The sequence below is a fragment of the Pristiophorus japonicus genome, chromosome 5, assembly GCF_044704955.1.
Source record: "Pristiophorus japonicus isolate sPriJap1 chromosome 5, sPriJap1.hap1, whole genome shotgun sequence".
Lineage (NCBI taxonomy): Eukaryota > Metazoa > Chordata > Chondrichthyes > Pristiophoridae > Pristiophorus > Pristiophorus japonicus.
In genome coordinates, this window is record NC_091981.1 from 243,092,825 (window position 1) to 243,115,365 (window position 22,541).

General features: G+C 38.6%; 1 protein-coding gene across 1 annotated transcript in view; it reads left to right on the top strand.

The window, feature by feature from the left end:
- Positions 1 to 14,874, top strand: part of rab18a (RAB18A, member RAS oncogene family) — a 54,121-nt gene extending 39,247 nt beyond the window's left edge. The window contains exons 4-7 of the mRNA XM_070881475.1: positions 11,411 to 11,483; positions 11,698 to 11,816; positions 12,745 to 12,811; positions 13,400 to 14,874. Coding sequence (XP_070737576.1) covers positions 11,411 to 11,483; positions 11,698 to 11,816; positions 12,745 to 12,811; positions 13,400 to 13,575 — 435 coding nt within the window. The 3' untranslated portion in view covers positions 13,576 to 14,874. The remainder of the gene's footprint in view (positions 1 to 11,410; positions 11,484 to 11,697; positions 11,817 to 12,744; positions 12,812 to 13,399) is intronic.
- The last annotated feature ends 7,667 nt before the right edge of the window (positions 14,875 to 22,541 follow it).

Below are 22,541 nucleotides of genomic sequence, written 5' to 3' on the forward strand. Positions count from 1 at the left end.
AACTTGCCACTTTCCCAACTTGCCATTTTCCCAACTTGCCACTTTCCCTTGGATCCCATGGACTTTTACTTTTGTGACCAGTCTACCATTTGGGACCTTGACAAAAGCCTTGCTAAAATCCATGTAGAGTACATCAAACGCTACCCTCATCAACCCTCCTTTTTACCTCTTCTATGGTGTAGAAATTCTAGGAAATTATGGCGTGGGTGACTTATGCCATTACTTACGCCATGCAATAATTTATTGGACTTTTGTGCTGCCTTACAGAGACCGTCGCAGAACAAGTTGAACTGCTAATGATCATAGTTCCGCCCCTATTAAAATGAATGACGATTGTAAAGTTGCTCCATTTAAACTAGTGTACATGCCTCTGTCACTAAGACTGAAAAATAACAGGGCTGTAGACCTGGTAGCACTGTGATTTAGATGTTTATTTAAGACAAATGTTGCTTCTGATGCTTCATTATTCACACTTGATCCATACACAATTAAATCTGAAGAGAATCCTCAGACCCATTCTCATAAATCAAATTCAATGTGCTATGAGACATTTTTGAGTGATTCCATAAGGTGCTAAATAAATGTAAGTATTTGCTGTAGTTCTAACTTTTATGATCGACAACCCCACATATATTTCAAATCGATAAGTAATAACATCGGTAAAAGTTTAAAAAAATATATATCGGATACAATTAGAAACTGAAATTAGCTGCATTCACTTTATGGATATGTCCAGTTTGATTAAATGTCAGCAATATATGGAGAATTGAAAATTATTTTTTGTCACTGGTAGGAATGTCAATAGCCACAAGCAACTGGTCACATTTCGCACAGACACTTGCCAGTTTTGCTAAATGATTTTTTACAAAAGCGGACACAATCCCCGGCACCATGAATCTGTATCGGATGTTGATTGCACCTCTTCTGACTTAATGTCGTATTAGTTCGCAAGAAAATTGTGGCATAAATTCGCCACTGGAGGATTCGGGAGCACAGCGGACTAACTTACAGCATTCGTCGCTAATATCGCCAATATCATTAGTGAATTCTGGGTGCTTGTTTTTAAACACTTGAATGGATACGCCTAAAGCTATTCTGAGATGTTTGCCCAAAAAGTGGATTTTCAATTTCATTGATCGGCAGATGTTAAGGTGCCATGGTTTTACCTGACACTGCATTCATATTTCCTCTCCGAAGAAATATTTTGTTTGTGCGTAGACCACAGAAAAATCATCATTGTGAAGTTTTATTTTGTTGGGTTTAACTATGGCTAAATGTGTAGCAGAATGCATGATTTAATTTCTGTTTTTTTGCCAATTTTCCCCTTCCACTGTGTTCTCTGAAGGTATTGACTATTTTCTATATGGTTCAATGGCACGAATACCTCACCTTTAAGCAAGGATCAACTTACTTCAGGCGTGAACTTTACATGCTATATTGTAAAGATTTTTAATGCTCAATGTAGCCTGTTGTGAAGCTTGAAATCACTTCTGTATGTAAACCTGAAATTCTATGCTTAATCTACTGAAACAGCTATTTTTTATATTTCATGCTGTTTTAGTTTTTTTGGCAAGAGATGTAACTTTTTCTTGAGTCTTGAATTTTCACTGATGTCTTTTGAGTTTGACTCATCTGTACAAAATCATTTGTATGATTCCGAAGAGCTGCTGCTGAGGTCAAAATCAGCAATAATAATTCACATTTGTAAACACTGAACGTGCGCCATAAATGTAAAAAAAAGTTTGTTGTTGACCAACCTGCTGCAAGATGAATTTTTGGAACAGCAATAAGTGGCAATCTTTTAAATTACACCATTACAGTTCAGGTTCAGTGTTCATAGATATACAATATTTCTATTCAAGCTAACTTCTCAATAACCTCACCTGAGTATTGAAATTAAAAACTTGTCACGCATGATTTTATGTTTGGAATCTTTCATGGCATCTAAAGAGCTACATTAGTTATAGTAGGTGCAAAAACTAGCTTTCTCAGTGCTTTACAAAAGCAAAATACTGCAAATGCTGGAAATCTGAAATAAAAACAGATTTTAAGCAAGTGCAGGTAAAGGGTGAAGGGGAGGAAGGAACAAAAGGGAAGGTCTATGATAGGCTGGAAGGCAGGAGTGATTACATGACAAAAGGTATGATTGTACAAAGCAAAGGGAGTTTCTAATGGGAAAAGTAAATAGGAATGGCGGAATCATCAACTTGCTTAAAATCTGCTACTTCTCTCACTTTTCCCAGTTCTAATGAAAGGTCATTGACCTGAAAACGTTAACTCTGTTTCTCTCTCCATAGATGCTGCCTGACCTGAGTATTTCTAGCAATTTCTGTTTTTATTTCAGTGCTTTACAATGTTGTTTGAATTATTTCTGTGGCTTCACAATACAGTAACTGAAATATATATAGTCTTGAGGCTAAAATTTGATTTATAGATATCATATTGTCTATCTGATATAAAAGCCTTTAAACAAAAAATCCCTGCAACTGAAATATTTTTGGTAGTTTAAGGTAGAAATTAATGTGTCTAGATTGAGTTTAAAAAAAATTATAACTGCAGTTGTAAAGATATATATATATATATATATATGTATATATATTATATATATATTTACAACTGCAATTATAATTTTTTTAACTCAATCCAGACACATTAATTCCTACCTTAAACTATTTTTGTGTTTGATTGCTTGATTGGAATTTGCCTTTATTTTATTGCATGACAATCGTAAACTACGCCTTTGCTTCACCACTGAAAAGGTAAACCTGAAATAAATATGAAAAAACTTAAAATAAAATAGATATTTTTTAAGTTTCTTTAAAAATTGTTATTTTCAACATTATGGAGAAATTTGACACTCCACAAACTTAAAATTAGTTTTTAAGGCCATAACATTCGTTTAGCAGTCAATACGCTGTTAACACCCCAGTTACACCTAATCTAACAAGACCTAGCTTTTAATGGGATATTTAACAACAACTTGTATTTATATAGCACCTTTAACGTAGTGAAACGTCCCAAGGCGCTTCACAGCAGTATTATGAGATTTAAAAAATTTATACAGCAATTTAACCGTGGAAAAGCCCAAGTTTTCATCAGTTTCACTGATTTCCCTGATTATACTGATTGCTGGCTATGGAGATGGTGCGGTGTGCTACAGCGCAGCCAGTGTTGCAACACGGAATGACTGACCACAACTACAGGATTTCTGCATTAGGATGCGCATGCACTACATCTTGAAGTTGCAGTCAGTTTCAAAGGGGTAATGACAGCGAATACAGTTCATAAAAACGTAAGAAATAGGAGCAGGAGTAGGCCATTTGGCCCCTTGAGTCTGCTCTGCCATTTAATAAGATCACGGCTGATCTGATCATGGACTCAGCTCCACTTCCCTGCCCGTTCCCCATAACCCTTATTGCTCAAAAATCTGTATATCTCCGCCTTAAAATATATTCAATGACCCAGCCTCCACAGCTCTCTGGGGCAGAGAATTCCATAGATTTACAACCCTCAGAGGAAATTTCTCCTCATTTCAGTTTTAAATGGGCGGCCCCTTATTCTGATACTATGTCGCCTAGTTTTAGGTTCCCCTTTGAGTGGAAATATCCTCTCTGCATCCACCTTGTCGAGCCCCCTCATTATCTTACATGTTTCAATAAGATCACCTCTCATTCTTCTGAACTCCAATGAGTATAGGCACAACCTATCTTCATAAGTCAACCCCCTCATCTCCGGAATCAACCTAGTGAACCTTCTCTGAACAGCCTCCAATACAAGTATATCCTTCCTTAAATACGGAGACCAAAACTGTACGCAGTACTCTAGGTGCAGCCTCACCAATACCCTGTACAGGACTTCTCTGCTTTTATACTCTCTTCGCCTTACAATAAAGCCCATTATTCCATTTGCCTTCCTGATTACTTGCTGTACCTGCATACTAACTTTTTGTGTTTCATGCACCCCCAGGTACCTCTGTACTGCAGCATTTGGCAATTTTTCTCCATTTAAATTATAATTTGCTTTTCTATTTTTTTCTGCCAAAGTGGATAACCTCACATTTTCCCACATTATACTCCATCTGCCAAATTCTTGCCCACTCACTTAGCCTGTCTATATCCCTTTGGAGATTTTTTTGTGTCCTCCTCACAATTTGCTTTCCTACCCATCTTTGTATCATCAGCAAACTTGGACATTACACTCGGTCCCTTCATCCAAGTCATTAATATAGATTTTAAATTGTTGAGGCACCGATCCCTGCGGTACCCCACTAGTTACTATTTGCCAACTGGAAAATGACCCATTTATCCTGACTCTCTGTTTTCTGTTAGCCAATCCTCTATTCATGCTAATATATTACCCCAACCCCGTGAACTTTTATCTTGTGCAGTGACCTTTTATGTAGCACCTTATCGAATGCCTTCTGGAAATCCAAATACACCACATCCGCTGGTTCCCCCTTATCCACCCTGCTCGTTACATCCTCAAAGAACTCTAATAAATTTGTCAAACATGATTTCCCTTCCTTAAAACCACGATGATTCTGCCTGATTGAATTCTGTTTTTCCAAATGTCCTGCTACTGCTTCCTTAATAATGGACTCCAGCATTTTACCAACAACAGATGTTAGGCTAACTGATCTATAATTTTCTGCTTTCTGTTTACCTCTTTTTTTTTAAATTTGTGGTTTTCCAATCTGCTGGGACCTGTCCCAAATCCAGGGAATTTTGGTAGATTACAACCAATGCATCCACTATCTCTGCAGCCACTTCTTTTAAGACCCTAGGATGTAAGCCATCAGGTCCAAGGGACTTGTCCACCTTTAGTCCCATTATTTTACCGAATATTACTTCTTTAGTGATTGTATTTAATTCCTCCCTCCCTATATAGCCCCTTGATTATCCACTATTAAGATGTTTTTAGTGTCTTCTACCATGATATTTGTTCAACGTCTCTGCCATTTCCCTGCTCCCCATTATTAATTCCCCAGTCTCATCCTCTAGGGGACCAACATTTACTTTAGCTAATTTTTTTCCTTTTTATGCACCTGTAGAAACTCTTACCATCTGTTTTTATATTTTGTGCTAGTTTACTTTTATAATCTATCTTCTCTCTATTATTTTTTTAGTTGTTCTTTGCTGGCTTTTAAAAATTTCCCAATCCTCTGGCCTCCCACTAGTCTTGGCCACATTGTGTGCCCTTGTTTTCAATTTGATACCCTCCCTTATTTCTTTAGTTAGCCATGGATGGTTATCCCTTCTCTTACAGTATTTCTTCTCTTTGGGATATATTTTTGTTGCGAGTTATGAAATATCTCCTTAAATGTCTGCCATTGCTCATCAACCATCCCATACTTTAATCTATTTTCCCAATCCATTTTTAGCCAATTTAGTCTCCTTTATTTAAGCTTAGGACACTGGTTTGAGATCCAACTTTCTCATCTTGCAACTGAATTTGAAATTCAATAATATTATGGTCACTCATTCCAAGAGTCCTGTTTCGTTCAGCTGTTATGACCCACCATAAATTCCGGGCCTTTGATGCACCTCTGGTACCTGCTTTATCTGTTCTTTCACATACCTTTCACTTGGGGGATGCCACTTTCATCTTTCCCAGTTTGAAGAGCAAGTTACTTGTGCCTACATGGAAATTACCATAGTCATTCATAAACTTCTTTTTGTTTGTGCTTCCAGTACTGGTACTTTGTTGGCGCTGGTATCTTTCTGTGAAGATCTTTGAATTAAATACCTGGTGGTGATTGCAAGCTTCTTTGCCAATAAGGAGGGGGGTTGCCAAGAGGTGGCACTAGAATTTCTTCAGTACTGAAAACAATTTAATTTGTTCCTTTTCTACTCTGTTTTTATTTACGGAAGGTTAGATATAGTGACAACACTTTGGGTTAATGTCTCTGATGATTGTTTGATTAAGTGTCTGATAGACTGTGTAATCTGCTCCTAATAGCAGTATCTATTAGCAAGATTAAAAGCAGTTGGCAAAATCAGTAGCCATATGCAACGTAGTAATATAGAACAGAATATACAAAAACATTTTTTACATAACATTTCTTGGAATTGGCCACTGTGAAAACTGAGGATCTCTGCAGTGATTTCTGGTTGCTTTCTTGCTCTAAAAATAATACTTTGAAAGAAATATGCAGGCAATTAAATGTTTTTTTTAAACTAGCCACTGTTGCAATGTAGGGAAACACACCAGCCAACTTCCACACCAGGTCCCTCAAACTGTAGTGTGACACATGACCAGATAATCTGATTTTATTTTTAAGTGATGTTAATTGAGGGATAAATATTGGCCAGAACATTGGAAGAACTCCCCTGCTCTTCTACGAATAGTGCAATGGAATCTTTTATGTCCATGCAAGAGGGCAGACAGAGCTTTGATTTAACATCTCGTCTGAATAGTGCAACACACTCAGTACTGAACTGAGGTGTCAGACTTGTTTATGCTTACAAGTAGATTGGGCTACAAGTCCTAATTGTATTCACTGTAGAGTACTAAAAATAAATTGGGGGCTGTGTTATGCTTGTATATTTATCAGTTCAATGAGGTTTGGGATTGTTCCTACGGACCTGTATTTCATCTTGGATTTAAACTATCAGAACCTGATGACTTGTCCACCTTGAGTTCGGGTAGCTTCGTTTCTATCAATTTTCTATGAATAATTCTATACCAGGCTCCAATGTTTCTGAAATTGTAATATTCACTACATCTGTGAAACTGAGGCAAAGTACTTATTTCTCTCTCTTTATTTCTTAGTGGCCCAACTTGTCTTGACTATTTCTTTACCATTAATTTGCCTATAAAAATTAATTTTCAAAAGGCTTTTGACAAAGTCCCACACAAGAGATTGGTGTACAAAATTAAAGCACATGGTATTGGGGGTAATGTACTGACGTGGATAGAAAACTGGTTGGCAGACAGGAAGCAGAGAGTCGGGATAAACAGGTCCTTTTCAGAATGGCAGGCAGTGAGTAGTGGGGTGCCACAGGGCTCAGTGCTGGGGCCCCAGCTATTTACAATATACAGTAATGATTTAGATGAAGGAATTAAGTATAATATCTCCAAGTTTGCAGATGACACTAAGCTGGGTGGCGGTGTGAGCTGTGAGGAGGACGCTAAGAGGCTGCAGGGTGACTTGGACAGGTTATGTGAGTGGGCAAACACATGGCAGATGCAGTATAATGTGGATAAATGTGAGGTTATCCACTTTGGAGACAAAAACACAAAGGCGGAATATTATCTGAATGGCGGCAGATTAAGAAAAGGGGAGTTGCAATGAGACCTGTGTGTCATAGTACATCAGTCATTGAAAGTTGGCATGCAGGTACAGCAGGCGGTGAAGAAGGCAAAATGGTATGTTGGCCTTCATAGCTAGGGGATTTGAGTATAGGAGCAGGAAGGTCTTACTGCTGTTGTACAGGGCCTTGGTGAGGCCTCACCTGGAATTATTGTGTTCAGTTTTGGTCTCCTAATCTGAGGAAGGATGTTCTTGCTATTGAAGGAGTGCAGCGAAGGTTCACCAGACTTGATTCCCAGGATGGCAGGACTGACATATGAGGAGAGACAGGATCAACTGGGCCTGTATTCACTGGCGTTTAGAAGGATGAGGGGGGATCTCATAGAAACAAATAAAATTCTGAGGAGACTGGACAGGTTAGAAGCAAGAAGAATGTTCCTGATGTTGGGAAAGTCCAAAACCAGAGGATATAGTCTAAGGATAAGGTGTAAGCCATTTAGGACTGAGATGAGGAGAAACTTCTTCACTCAGAGAGTTGTTAACCTGTGGAATTCCCTACTGCAGAGAGTTGTTGATGCCAGTTCATTGGATATATTCAAGAGAGAGTTAGATATGGCCCTTACGGCTAAAGGGGTATGGAGAGAAAGCAGGAAAGGGGTACTGAGGTGAATGATCAGCCGTGATATTGAATGGTGGTGCAGGCTCCAAGGGCTGAATGGCCTACTACTCCACATATTTTCTATGTCTATGTTATCGCCCTTTACATTTTTTGCTAATTTTTTCTCTCATTCCCAGTAAACTGTTTCATTCTCTTTTCTAATTCAATCAGAATGTACAAAAAAAGCTATCTCGGCTCCATGGCTGAATACAATGGCCCGGAATTTATGGTAGTAATGACAATGAAACGGACGGCGCTCGCCATTATTACAACTTCTGGCATCTACACATGCGCAGTTAAATGCAGAAATCTGGAAGTTGCTGCCTGTGATACGCTGCTCCTCAGGGTGCGCTGTTGCAGTCTTTGAAGGTGCAATCAACACAATCAGTAATGTGACATGAACTTCAACTTTTTAGGCACTGTTCTCGCTGTAAAACCATTGAAAAAGTTAAGCCTTGTTAAAAGAGGTGCATCTGAGTTTTTAACCAAGTACTAAGTCATAATTACTGCTGAACAACCTCTCTGGCCCTTAAGTGTGGAGTGTCATTCCCTCCATTCCATGATAAAAATTCCATATATTTAAAAAATAATATATTAAACATTTGTTTGATATTTCAGTTTCTGCTGTAATCCCATGTGTATGACCCAATCTTTATTTTTCACTTGCTATAAAATGATTAAAAAGTGAATTATAATCCGTGCTTTTTATTCTGGTTTGCTGTTTGAGAATTTTTCAATCTGATTGGCGGCTCTGCCTGATGATGACTTAATTGTTCCTGAACGCCACAGATCCCCTATAGATGGTGACAGATTGACGCTACAGAACTCACTAAATCTTCATGTGCAGCTTTCTTAGAGGTCAGCGGCGAGCACAGTCCCTTCGCCGCTGCCTGCAAAATCCAGGCCAATATGTAGATGTAACTGAACAGCATGTATTCAACAATCTGTACTACCACCACATTTCAAATATATGAAAAGGGGCAGATAAAGGCCAACTGGTCAATCAGTCATAGAATAGTACAGCACAGAAGGAGACCATTTGACCCATCGCGTCTGTGCCAGCTCTTTCGAAGAGCAGACCAGCTAATCCCATTCCCCTGCTCTTTCCCCTTTTCCCTGCAGTTTATTCTCCTTCAAGTATTTATCCAATTCCCTTTTGAAGATTACTATTGAATCTGCATCCTCCACCCTATCAGACCGTGCATTCCAAATCCTAACCACTTGTTGCGTAAAAATGTTTTTCCTCATGACACCTCTGGTTCTTTTGCCAATCACATTAAATCTGTGCGTTTGTTGCTGGGGTGCCTCCTAATCAGGATCCAGCACAGACCTGGATACAGATCTGCAGAGCTTTCAGTGGAGCTGCTCATTTCAGCTGTGTGCGAAACCCAAAATGGAAGGTCTCCAAGTCGGAGAAAACAAATTATAATACAAAAAAATGTCTTGCCACATAAAAGGTTCACATTACCTGGAATTAGGGTACTATTATATATTGAAAATTCCCCCACCTTTTGAATCATCCAAGTTAACTCCTAGATTGATTTGTTTCAGCTAAGAAGTTTATCTAAGACAATATACAGAAGTATAGTAACATGATTGAAACAGTTACCTTATGTCAAAATCCATCCTTGTTAAATCTTTGGATAACAGAATTCTGTTGACTTTTGAACTGAATGTGTTGACTGGTTAAATAACATTATACACTTGGATAGATTTGGAAGCCACAGCCATCAAGGAAGCCACAAATATGTCATAAAAGAAATGATGGGCATTCACAGACATGGAGTTACGATGTAATTAAATTGGGTTTTGTTCGGCCCTCTGCTTGCACAAATATTCACGTCCTCTATGAATAATGCTAAATCTGGATAGAGTTGCTGAATTCCACTTGAAGATTGAAGACTGGTTAGAATTAAGGGCATATGTATTGGCTTAGCTGTAATGATTTCCCTGCTACTAAGAATGTCTTATTGTTTATAAATCTTCTTTCACGCTCTGGAACCAGTTATGTTACATATGGATCACTATCAGGACTCTTCTGCTCTCAGGATCGTAGGAGTTCAGAAATACCTGTCCCACCCATTGTCTTCATTTAATTGCTTCTGTTTCCTTCAAGTCAAATTCTTGGATTAGCTCAACTTCAAATTTCATTCTAGACATTTTGGATAAATTTTTGGATCATTTCACTGTGCAATTAATCTTCTTAACATTCCATGAGATCATTTTTTTTTAATTGTCTTTTTACCAATGTAGCTTATTTTATAAGATCATTCTGGAACTACAATCGGGCATGTTTAGAATTATGCTGCTGGCTGCTTGGGTGAGTTTTTAATCTCAGGAATGGTTTAAGAATTTTTGATTTTTTTGCAAAGGTTGTGATCCAAAAATTCCAAAGACTTTGGCTACTGCTGTTTTTAGCCACAGGGGGGCACTTCCAGCCATATTATGGGATTTGTTGCTCCTGTGGCTCTTGATGAGCTGAAAGCCTCATGCTGTCATAGGCATGACAAGTGGCATCTACCGGGCTTTATCATGCTGGATTTTATCTATGATAAATGAGAAGGTCTTCACAGTTGGTGAAGCATACACAATTAGTTTAGTATAAGGCACACTTAAGTACTTAATCTAATCCCACTTGCTAGAACTTTCCACATTATATCTGTTGGTGTAGTTCTTCTCCACTTTAGACCATGCTCCTAAAAGCAGAACCATTTCCTATTTCAACATTATACAAAATTAACTGCCTTCTGTTCTTTTATAAACAGTCTTGCAGGACTAATGCATTAACATTCTAATCCTTTTTAGGCACGATTATCGGTAGTTTCCTTTATAAAAAAAAGCATCTGTTTGGCATGGTAGCATTTAAAATTGGCATTCCTAACAAGAAAATGTTAAAATTTACTGGGGTGAAACTGGCTTGCTAGTAATTACTAAGAAGCAGCTGTTCAAACATGACAAATAATGCATTCAAGTAACAATAATGAGATCATAAAACATATTTTAAATAAAAACAGTAAATCAAAAATATAAGTGGTGAGCAAGAGCGATTTTCTGTCTTAGAATTTAACTAGCTACCAGAAATGTTCATTTGAGCAATACATGATCTGCCAACAGTCTTGATTTGGATCTGCCATTTTAAAAATCTATATGATTTCAAACATCAAATATTTATATTTTTACAGTGGACAAATTTTGACTTCATTTTGATTTACCGGAGGCAACTGTGATTTCAAAGGAATTCAGTCTAGTGGGTGAAATATGTAAATCTTTTTTCTTTTTACGTAAAAAGAAAATGTCAAACGCCTAAAATCGGTTTCGTTTCACCCTTTCCCAAAAATCCAGCTGTGAACTTCATTAATTTTTACACAGCTTTACTCAAATACTAATACAGTAAACTAACCATGAAAAATGACAAGACAACTAGACACTCACTTTTCTCTTCCCCCGCCCCCCCAAACCCCAATTGCCTCTCAATAAATGTCATTGTTCTTTGATTTCAGGATACTGCTGGACAGGAACGGTTCAGGACCTTGACACCCAGTTACTATCGAGGGGCACAAGGAGTTATCCTAGGTAAAATTATTTTAAAACTTCTGAAGTCTGATTTCATGCATAGCATGCAGTACTGGTTTACAAATTCTTAGTAATGTAAACTTTCTACTATGTAGCAACTTTAGCCATCAGGCACCAAAAGGTGTTATCCTATTCACAGCTCCTTTAATGCTGCTTTGTCTCCAAAGTTTAATTAGCTGCATTTATAAATTTGGAAATGTTTTTTTTCCCCCAGTGTATGATGTGACCAGAAGAGAGACCTTTGTAAAACTAGAAAATTGGCTAAATGAGTTGGAGACGTATTGCACAAGGAATGATATTGTGAAAATGTTAGTTGGAAACAAAATTGATAAAGTAAGTGATACAATTTAGATATATGCCTATTGTATTTATCTTTGTTTTTAATCTATTATACCACTTGCGTTGTGCCTCCCAAAAATTACTTATAAGTAAATCACTTGTTTTCTAAATACCCTTACCAGTAATAGAGTTGGGATTTGTTTCTTGCTTGCTGCTCAGCCCTCCATATCTTTAGGCAAGTTGCTAGCTGGAACAGTAGAGTACTTGTATTTAAATTGGGTCAGAAGTAGAATTTACATTTAATTCTCCGTTGTTTGAGGGCACCTTCCCACATTATGCTTTTACCAGTACATTGCAAGGCTAGGTCAGTAGATGGAGCACTGTACAGTATATAGTGTACTCTGTGTAGGGAACAGTAAGTAAGACAATTTGCCTCTACCGCTGTGAACTTGCTATCCGTGCATACGAGGGTCGTCCATAACCCAGAATAACCTGGTAGTTGGAAGATGCACTGCAATTGAAGACCTTTCTTCAATTTATTTGTGTACATAGAACATTTTAAAGTCTCCTTACATTGACATTCGAGCAGATTTTATGTAATAGCTTATTTTACAACTGGTCAATTTGTTTTTAGGTAAATGACTCTCTGAAAACCAGAATAGCAGTACCTTACAATTGTATTTAGTTTTCGATCAAGCTGTTAGGCACCCTTCCTAGTATCACCTCCTTTGGCTCAGCATCCTTTTTGGATGTTTTTTTTGTTTAGGGAGCTTCATGAATACAAACTGCAGTTAGCTACAACTTTCAGTTAGCTTTGCCACACTGATGTGAATTTGGAAACAATATTGCAGTTCAACAGAAAATGTAAAGTTACAAACTCGTCCGCCCCTCCCCCCCATTGTTGGAAAATGGATGTTTTATCTACTTACAAATTTATGAAACTGATGATTTTGATTATTAATACCAAGTTATTTTATTCAAGGAAAACCGTGAAGTAGACCGGAACGAAGGGCTGAAGTTTGCGAGAAAACATTCTATGTTATTTATAGGTAGGTTGACAAAAGTATCTGCTGAATTTCTTTTTATTGAATTGGGAGGAGTGGGGGGGGGGGAAGGAAAATCAATAATTTGATGCGTATGGTAGTACTTTCATCAATCTGTATTGAAATATGTTTATTGATTTTTACATAAGTTCTGAAAATCAAATAAAAACAAAAAATTGCTAGAAGTTTGCAGCAGGCCAGTTTGCATTTGATGAGGACGGTTCAGTTGAATTATCCTTTGGACATTGCTGGACCTGCTGTATACTTCCAGCCGTTTTCTAATTTTGTTTTGGTATCTACAGTATTTGCTTGGTTAAGACAGATAACAACTGTTGAATGTGATTAGCTTTTTTTTCAATTGCAATTTTCAGTTACAGCACATTATTGTGCATCTGTAAACTATTATAGTTTTCTTCACAGTAAAAAAAAAAGTTAGTTGCTGAAACAAATCTGGATTAAATGTGATGCATGGTGAATCGATTGGATATAATTGATTTCAGCATTCTGAGGTTCACTTCAGTCTCTACGTTTTTTGTACTCCCTTTAAAGCACACCAAATGTGTTCTAAACCTTTTCAAAACATTTATTTTGCAGAATCAAGTGCAAAAACGCGTGATGGTGTGCAGTGTGCATTTGAAGAACTCGTTGAAAAAATTATTCAGACACCTGGCTTATGGGAAAGTGAGAGTCAGAATAGTAGACTTAGATTATCGGACTCACCTGATGCCAAAAGTGGAGGTTCCTGTGCTGGATACTGCTCCATGCTGTAAACTGTAAGATTTTTGATGGAGTCATTTCTTGCCAATTTTAAACAATTGGTGAACTATTTGTATAAATTCTAGAGTTGGCATTGCAGTTTGCACACTTTGTTCACATCATGTAAAACCATCCCCAGAACTCGGCCAAGCCAAATTAGTTGTAGGCATGCAGAACCTTGCAATCCAGAGTCAATGTTCATAAAACATTTTGCTTGTAATGTCAAATCTTCTTGTAATTTGAAACAGTTCCATTTCAAAACTCTGTCCAACTGTTTTCATCAGTGAGGGTAAGGCTTTATGTGTACCTGTTCATATAGTCTTGTTTCATCTAGAAACAATCTGCCCATTGTAGTCTCAAGATGTTTTCTTTCTTTGCTTTTTCCATGTATTTTCACACTTCAGTGCTGGACCACTTCTTTCCCTGACCTCCAGCCTCAGAAATGTTTCATATGGTTTGCAAATTTTGGAGTATATGTGGTATGTGTTGGGAACACTTCAGTGTAAAATGCTTCAATATAACTGAATTTTCACTGCTGTTAGTCTAGCTGAATAAACATCTTATAAATGCAAGAGAACAGTAAACTTGTATCAGATGTTAAAATAACATTCTTTCATTCATAAACTAGTGTTTCGCAATGTTCTAGTAAAATCTTTTTTTTTACAGCAGCTGAATTTTTTAAACCATCATTTCCCCAGTTGCGCTAAACAGATGTGCCCCGATACAGAGCCGCATGCCTTGTAACTCGTTAAGTTGATGAAAATGCATGATATTTTTAAGCCTACATGCTTATAAGACGATGAAGATTAGAACTATTATAAGGTCCCTTCTGTGATAACCAAAAGATTGGAAACATTTATGAATCTAACCTTTTCAGTTAACTAAATACTAACCTTAAACTTCATTGCATGTGAATGTGTCTGTTTAGTCTTGTTCATTTAAGACTGCATTATACAGCTACATTATTGAAGACACTATTTGTAAGTATTGTACAGATAAACTACATTTTTTTCCTTTTAAGTGGTGATTCTGAAATCAATAATTAAATGTTTTTAAGAAATGCAGATTTAGGGTTGGTTAGTAATTGCAGAGTGTTTGTCAGTTGTTAAAGTTGAATGAAAAAAACTGGTGTGTACATTCAAGTCTTTGGTATTGCAGCTCCTTTCCCGTGTTTGTTTATTGCACTGTTCTAGTTCACATTTGCTGAAATTGGAAAAAAATCTGAATTTGAAGTGGATTATCATAAATGAAATTTAAATAAGTAATCCCTGTACTGTTCAATTTTGCTATATTATATCTTATAAATTGTACAACTGTCTGTAGGTGTCTTTTTACTACAATTCTTAGAACAATAATCACAACATTTGTCATTCTGAAGGATAAGAAAAGGCTAAACACTTTGGATTGGGCAGGTTGAAAAACCATATGTAGAAATATAGTTTAGGAGTTTATTATGTAGAACTGTTGCTTATTCAATAACTCCGTACCATCCTCATACACTTGCAACAATGTTCTTCTTTAAGCTACCTCTTTTGAGATTTTATAGAAGAATATCACAATTTTCATGTTTTCATCCAGCAAGACTACGGTGCACACAATTTTAGGGAAGGTAGCATTGGAATCATGTGCTTTTTTTAAGTTGCATTTAGAAAATACCAAATGTTAGATGCTTCAGTATTATTTTATTTGAACTCTGGTATTTTAAATTTTCAATGAATCATAAGAAAACATTTTGCAATTTATTTACTGTGGCCTGTTTTGTAGAATCCGATCAAGTATGAAATAAAATTAGGTTTGATGTAATTGCAAAAAATAAACAAATGGCATGCTGCAGTAAATGTACATTTCTTTGAGCATTTATTGACTTTATTTGTTGCAAAGGGACAAAGCAACAAATTTATAGAAGTAGAACGGCTCTTTTCTGAGCAGTCGCACATTTAGATATTGCTCCAACTTGAGAATAAGAATTAGGAACAGGAGTAGGCCATCTAGCCCCTCGAGCCTGCTCCGCTAACAGTACTTAACAGATTTGTAGGTAGTCAAAAGTTACATATTTGTAAAAGATTTGTTTCCTTTTTTAATGAGTCCATATACCCAGTATGTCCAGTGAAGGATAGCCATGTTTATTACAGCATGTTGTCTATACCTTGTCCTGTGTTTCATTTGGAGTCTTTTTATTAATAACTGCTAAATGGTTCCAAACCTTGGACAGTTTTGTAATTTAATGCTTTTTCATTAGAATTAATGCTTTCTGACACCTGCTCTGATTGTGATGTAATCTGTTAAGTTTATGTTCCTAGCAGCAGCATAAACATGATTTGTGTATGTATAAAATCAATTGTAGCAGTCAAATTTTATTTTAGTTTACTGAATTTTCTTATTCCAATATGCCTTTACTTGTTTTTTGAAGGGTCGGGAGCATAATTTTAAAAGTAAAGTACCAAACCTCGTTTTAATGATCAGGTTCATTGAATAGCTCAGGCAGCTTTAAGTGGTGAGCTGAATTAACCTTGACGGTCCCAGGTGTTGAGTGAGCTGACAAGGGTGGCAGTACAGGTATTATAATACCAGCACCCCGAGGTTCGGAGAAAGGAGAATCAGCCAGGGTTCTTGCAGGATCCCAATCTGGCAGCTGTTACTGAACACGTGCATGAAAATTCAATACACAATGAGACTCGACTGATGCTCTTATGTTTGAACAGTCCTCTGACACTCACTGTCTTGGCTCTCATATGAACAATGTCCACTTGATTGAGGTACTGGGGCTAACTGATATGGTACTGTCCTCAGCAAGGCGTCTGCACCCTCAGGAGAAAATTGATGAAAGGGGAGAGGAGAAGAATGTAATATCCTGTAACAATGTCGGGCACTGCCTACCAGTTCAGTCAAGGGTTAAAAAAAAAAGTTAAATTATCATTCTAATTATAACTGCAATTATTTATTAGTGGTATGATTACAGTAATGTAAAGATTAGGGCTTGAGAATGGGAAAAGTCATTAACTGTAAATAAATCTATTTGGTATTAATTGTATTGAAAGTAAAGATAGTCGGAGGATGATTTGGCAGAATAATCTTTTACTATTTTACAACAATTATGACAAAATAAGGTATTGCATTAGAACATAAATATACTGTATATGAATAAAAATTGCATGTGATTCAATTCCCCCAAAATTTGTCTTTTAATATTTTTTAAATGTTGCTTCTCTTTGAACATATTTGATAAACTAATGCATCACATCAAATTGTCATTTTTCATGGATTGTGTTGGGTTATATTAAAACACAGGAGTTACTATGCAGTTACACTGGTTGAACTAATTTATCAGGCACCAGTTTCCCCCCATCCTACAATCTTTTCGCAGGCATATAATTTCTTGAATTCTCAGAGCTAATTGGGTTTATCTTGCAAGGTAAGCAATACACAAGATGCAGAAGGGCAAGTATTTCAATAGATGATGGATAGTGGGCTTAAAGAACATTCTGAGCCAGAGTGATTTACTGCAGTGCTCAAAATGCAAAAAGGTGTCCCAGTTGGTTACTGCGACATCAAGTTTCACAATAAATGTCAGGGATTTGATTATTTTGGACACTGGGCATTAAAGTGTCTGACTAGATTTGTGAGGAGGTTCAATGACAAAAGCAAAATGTGAAAGAAACTGAGGATGTGCAACTGATTTCTGACTTCAACGGAAATGGCCTATTTCCTTCATTCTCGAAAAAGTTGCAAGGATTGCTACACTGAGAGCAAATTACAGCAGTGAATAGTTTGATGAAAACACGGAGCAACTGTTAATAGACTTGGTCTGCAATCGAAAAAATTCAGCTTAAAAAATGTAAACAGATGTAGTTATGCATTTTCTATAATGAGTGAATCTACCCAGCAATCAAGAGATTATACTTGATATACATGCAGTTCATACTTGATTGTGTCTGAGGATATGCTCCGAGTTTATTATATGACCACAACTTTTTTTTTTAAAGTGTTGTGAGGAATTGCTTATAACAACTTGAATTTATATTGCGCCTATAATGTAGGAAAACATCCCAAAGCGCTTTAAAGGAACATAATCAAACAAAGTTTAACACCAAGCCAAAGGAGGAGATCCTAGGATGGGTGACTACGGTCGGAATTTTGCGGGGCAGGGGGTCAGCGGGCGTGATCGGTGGTGGGTCAGGGGGAAAAGAATAGTTTTTTTTCCCCCACAGCGGGTCGGGACCCTGCTGTGAACCCGCCGCCACACACCTTTCCCGATGTCGGGTCTGTTAGCGCCAGGGGACCCAATTCAGGTAATAAGTGGCTTGTTTAGAGCCACTTAAGAATGATTTTCAGTTTACCTTTTGCATTTGACAGCTCGCCCAACGTCTCCATGCTGATTGTCAAGCTTGAGGCAGGAGTTCAGTGGCCATTGAACCAGCTGTTGAGTTGATAGTTTCAGATGTAAAGTAAAAGCTCGCACCTTACAGAGATATGTTCCCTCGGCCACAAGCTCTTCCTCACTATATTTCCACAACAGATTCACTATGCTGCAAGTCTTTACACAAGTCTCCATCCAGTCTGACCTCATCACCTTTCTCACCATTGACAGATTGCTTCTTTCATCTCTACTTCACCTGCCATCTATTCCATTAGCATAGGTGCCATTTATACTCTCCCGCCAAGATCAATCCCAACGCCAGCAGCACCAACAACACCATCAAATTTCTCTGCATTCCACTGATGTTGCACAGGACAGAGGGCATCAGCAGCCGATCACATTGCTGCCCAGGAGGCCAGGGATGGCCTCACCTTGGCCAGGTTATTTCATTTGACGCTGTACACCCTGATTGCCACATGATGTGCCAGGTTGGCACCACCCCGCACCAACATTATAAATAATCCCTACAATGCAAAAGCTATTCCTTTCACACACATCATCATTGCGGGGGGTACTGTTGTGACTCACCATTCACTGCAATTCACTAAGCCACATCTTAAGGTGTACACACATTGCTCCAAGAATGGAAAGTGTTGAAAATAAAAGTTTCAATGTTTGACACCACATTAACAGAAACTTTACATGAACATCGGATAAAACACCCAAGTGCCTACCCTTGTTCATTGTAGTTGGTATTATACTAGGATGAGTGTGAGGGTTGGCTAGTGAGATGGGGATATGATAATATAGATAGAGATGGGTGGAGGTCCAGGGTAAGTTGATGTGAGTAAGGGTGCAGGAGTAGGGAAGGAAAGGCAGTGTGATGGGGATGTGATGAGAGGAACAGCAGGATGAGGTTGAGTGTGGCTTTGTACTGACGTTTAGTGATCTACCGAGATCATTGAAATGTTTGCTGTACTGCACCCTGGTCCTCCTGACCACATCCCTGCTTGTGTCCTCTTGTGCAATGTGCAACCAGGCTGTGTTGATCTCCTGGGGAGGTCTCTTCCACCCATAGGAAGGGAAGAGGACCACCCTGCATACTATGTATCTCTCCATATGTATATGCAGGGAGTCATGGAAGAACCTGGGTGCAGCCCTATGCCTTTGTGCAGTCATTGTCAGTGTTTGCAGTACCTCAATGCTATAGAACACTGACAGCACAAATGTCAAAATAAATTTGGACATGGTCCCTTTAAGGAAACCGGCTGATGATGCGTCATCAAATGAAGTCACCAGACCTGCTTCCTCTAATTGGCTGGGAAACTGGCTGGGCAGGCTTAACAAGCCCCATCAAGGGAAATTCATTTCAGACAGTAGGCTGGAGCCAGCAGTGAGGTCGGGGCCCGCCATCAACGGCTCTCACCATGGACCCACTGAGGTCAGCAAAATTGCAGCCTAAATGTTTTGTTAAAGAGATAGGTTTTAACATGTGTCTTAAAAGGGGAGAGAGAGGCAGAGAGGTTTATGAGGGAATTCCAGAGCTTACAGCCAAAAGCCTTTTGAAGGCACAGCTACCAATGGTGGAGCAAAGGGAGTGGGGGATGCACAACAGACTGGAGTTCCTGGAGGGTTAGAAATAGGGAGGGCAATGCCAAAGAGGGATTTGTGGAGGAGGATGAGAATTTCAAAGTCAAATCTTTGGTGGACTGAGGTCAGTGATCACAGAGGTGATAGTTGAGCAGGATTTAGTGTGGGTTTGGATAGCGGTTGCAGAATTTTGGACGAGCTCAAGTTTATAGAGGTTGGAAGATGGGAGGCCGGACAGGAGAACATTGGAATAGTCAAGCCTGGAAGTGCCAAAAACAAGGAATGAGTGTTTCAGAAGCAGATAAGCTGAGATGGGGTGGAGACCGGCAACGTTAGAGGTGGAAGTCTTTGTGTCGAAGAGGATATATGGGGTCAGGAGCTTGGCTTAAGGTCAAATAGGTCACCAACTGTCTGGTTCAGCCTGGCCAGGGAAGGGGATAGAAACAGTGGCAAGTGAACGGAGTTTGTGATGGGCTGAAAATGATGGCTTCGGACTTCCCAACGTTTAATTGGAGGAATTTTTTGGCCCATTGAGGACTGGATGTTGGACAAGCAGTCTGATAACACCGAGGCAGTGGATGGGTCAAGAAAGGTGGTGGTACGGTAGAGCTGGGCATGTGAAACCTGCATCTTGTCTTCACATGATTTTGCTGATAGATGAGAGGAGGCAACTCAAGAATGATTCTAGAGGTAACAGTGCTGGGGTGAGAAGAGAAGTTACGGGAAAGGTAGGCATGTGTTTGGGAGGTACCAACGCTTCCAAAAACTTTGAAGAGCAAAGAGAGCTCGGACAAAGAGGTCAAGGGTGTTTTCTTTTGATGAGCGGGGTGGTGATGGCAGATTTGAAAAGAAGGGGAGAGTACCTGAGAAGAAGAAACCATTTACAACCGTTTGCATTTTGAAAGAAGCCAGGGAAAAGATAGCAGGGGGCCTTACTACACATATTTAATAATTCGTTAGAAAAAGGTGTAGTGCCAGAGGACTGGCGAATAGCTAACATCATACTTATATTTAAGAAGGGGGATAAAACATTTCCAGGGAATTATAGGCCAGTCAGCTTAACATGGTGGTAGGAAAAATAATGGAATCCCGACTAAAGGAGAAAATAAAAAAACATCTCGAAACCAAAAATATAATAACGAATGCTCAGCATAGATTTCAAAAGGGAAAGTCTTGCTTGACCAACCTCATTGTTACCTCTTCAAAAAATTCAGAGAGTAGACAATAGTAATGCAGTAGATGTAATTTATTTAGATTTTCAAAAGGCATTCAATAAGGTACCCCATAATAGACTGATGAACAAGGTCAGAGAATGTGGAGTCAGGGAACAAGTAGCAGAATGGATAGCTAGCTGGCTTCAAGATAGAAAGCAGAGAGTAGGTGTAAATGGTAGCTATTCATAGTGGCAGAAGGTGAGTAGTGGTGTTCCACAAGGATCAGTGCTGGGACCACTGTCGTTCACAATTTATATTAACGAATTAGATTTTGGAATCAAAAACACTTTCTAAATATGCGGATGACAACAAATTGGGGGCGATAGTCAATACTGAGGTGGACTGCAACAAATTACAGGAGGACATTAATAAACTTGCAGAATGGGCATATAATTGCTAAATGAAGTTCAACACAGATAAATGTGAGGTATTACATTTTGGTAGGAAGAATAGGGAGGTCACTGATTACTTGGAGGGTGAGCGTCTAGGTGGGGTAGAGGAACAAAGGGATCTCGGAGTACAAATACACAATCGCTAAAAGTTGCGACACAGGTTAGCAAGGCCATTTAAAAAAAACACTCGGGTTTACTTTTAGAGGTATAGAATTAAAAAGTAGGGAAGTTATGCTAAACCTGTATCGAACCTTGGTTAGGCCACACTTGGAGTACTGCATACAGTTCTGGATGCCATATTATAAAAAGTATATAGAGGCACTGGAGAAGGTGCAGAGAAGATTTACAAGGATGATACCAGAAATGCGACGGTATACATATCAGGAAAGAATGAACTCTTTTCTCTTGAAAGAAGGTGGCTGTGGGGTGACCCAATAGAGGTCTTTATGAAAGGTTTTGATAGAATGGATACAGAGAGAATGTTTCCACTTGTGAAGAGCATAACTAGAGGCCATCAATATAAGATAGTCACCAAGAAGTCCAATAGGGAATTCAGAAGAAAATTATTTACCAAAAGAGTGGTGAGAATGTGGAACTCACTACCACAGGGAGTGGTTGAAGCGAATAGTATAGATGCATTTAAGGGTGAGGCTAGACAAGCACATGAGGGAGAAGGGAATTGTGGAATATGGTTAGATGAAGAAAGACGGGTGGAAGCTCGAGTGGAGCATAAACGCCGGCATAGAGTGGTTGCACCAAATGGCCTGTTTCTGTGTCGAAAAACCTACGTAATATCAGCTAGCTTGGGTACCAGGAAGGGAAGTTGGGTGATCAACAGTTTAATGGTATTAGGGTTGAGAGAGCAGGAGGTGAATTTCATGGAGATGTGCTCGGAGATGATATGAGGAGAAATGGGAGAGGCACTAGAGAAAGATGTGTGTTCAGAGACAGGGCAGTGCTAAACCTTGGGGGAAGAAAGGGAAGCAGTACAGGAAGCTGACCAGATGGTCTCAATCTTAATAACAAAGAAGTCCAAGAGTTCCTCACATTTGTTTTTGGAGGGGAAAAGGAGAGGGATTTAAGTAGGTAGTGTTGAAAAGAAGCCAGGATTATCTTTGCATTCCAGGATGATCCTGGACTAATGAGCAGTTTTGACAGAAAAATCGTGCTTGTTGTGGTCTAGCCAGATTTGATGATGAATGGCTAAACCAGTTGTGCGCTATCAAATCTGTTACCCTTGGACGTAGAGTGAAAATGGCGGCTGGACCAGAGATAGCGATCAATGTGGGAGAGAGTAAGGGTTTTACTGGGGCCAAGGGCATCAAAGGCAGATGTAAGTGTATGATTGAGTAGAAATATTGTGGTGCATAGAAGGCTAAAGGCTAGACAGTTGGAAGTTCGAAAAATGCTGTTGTAAGTATCTTAGG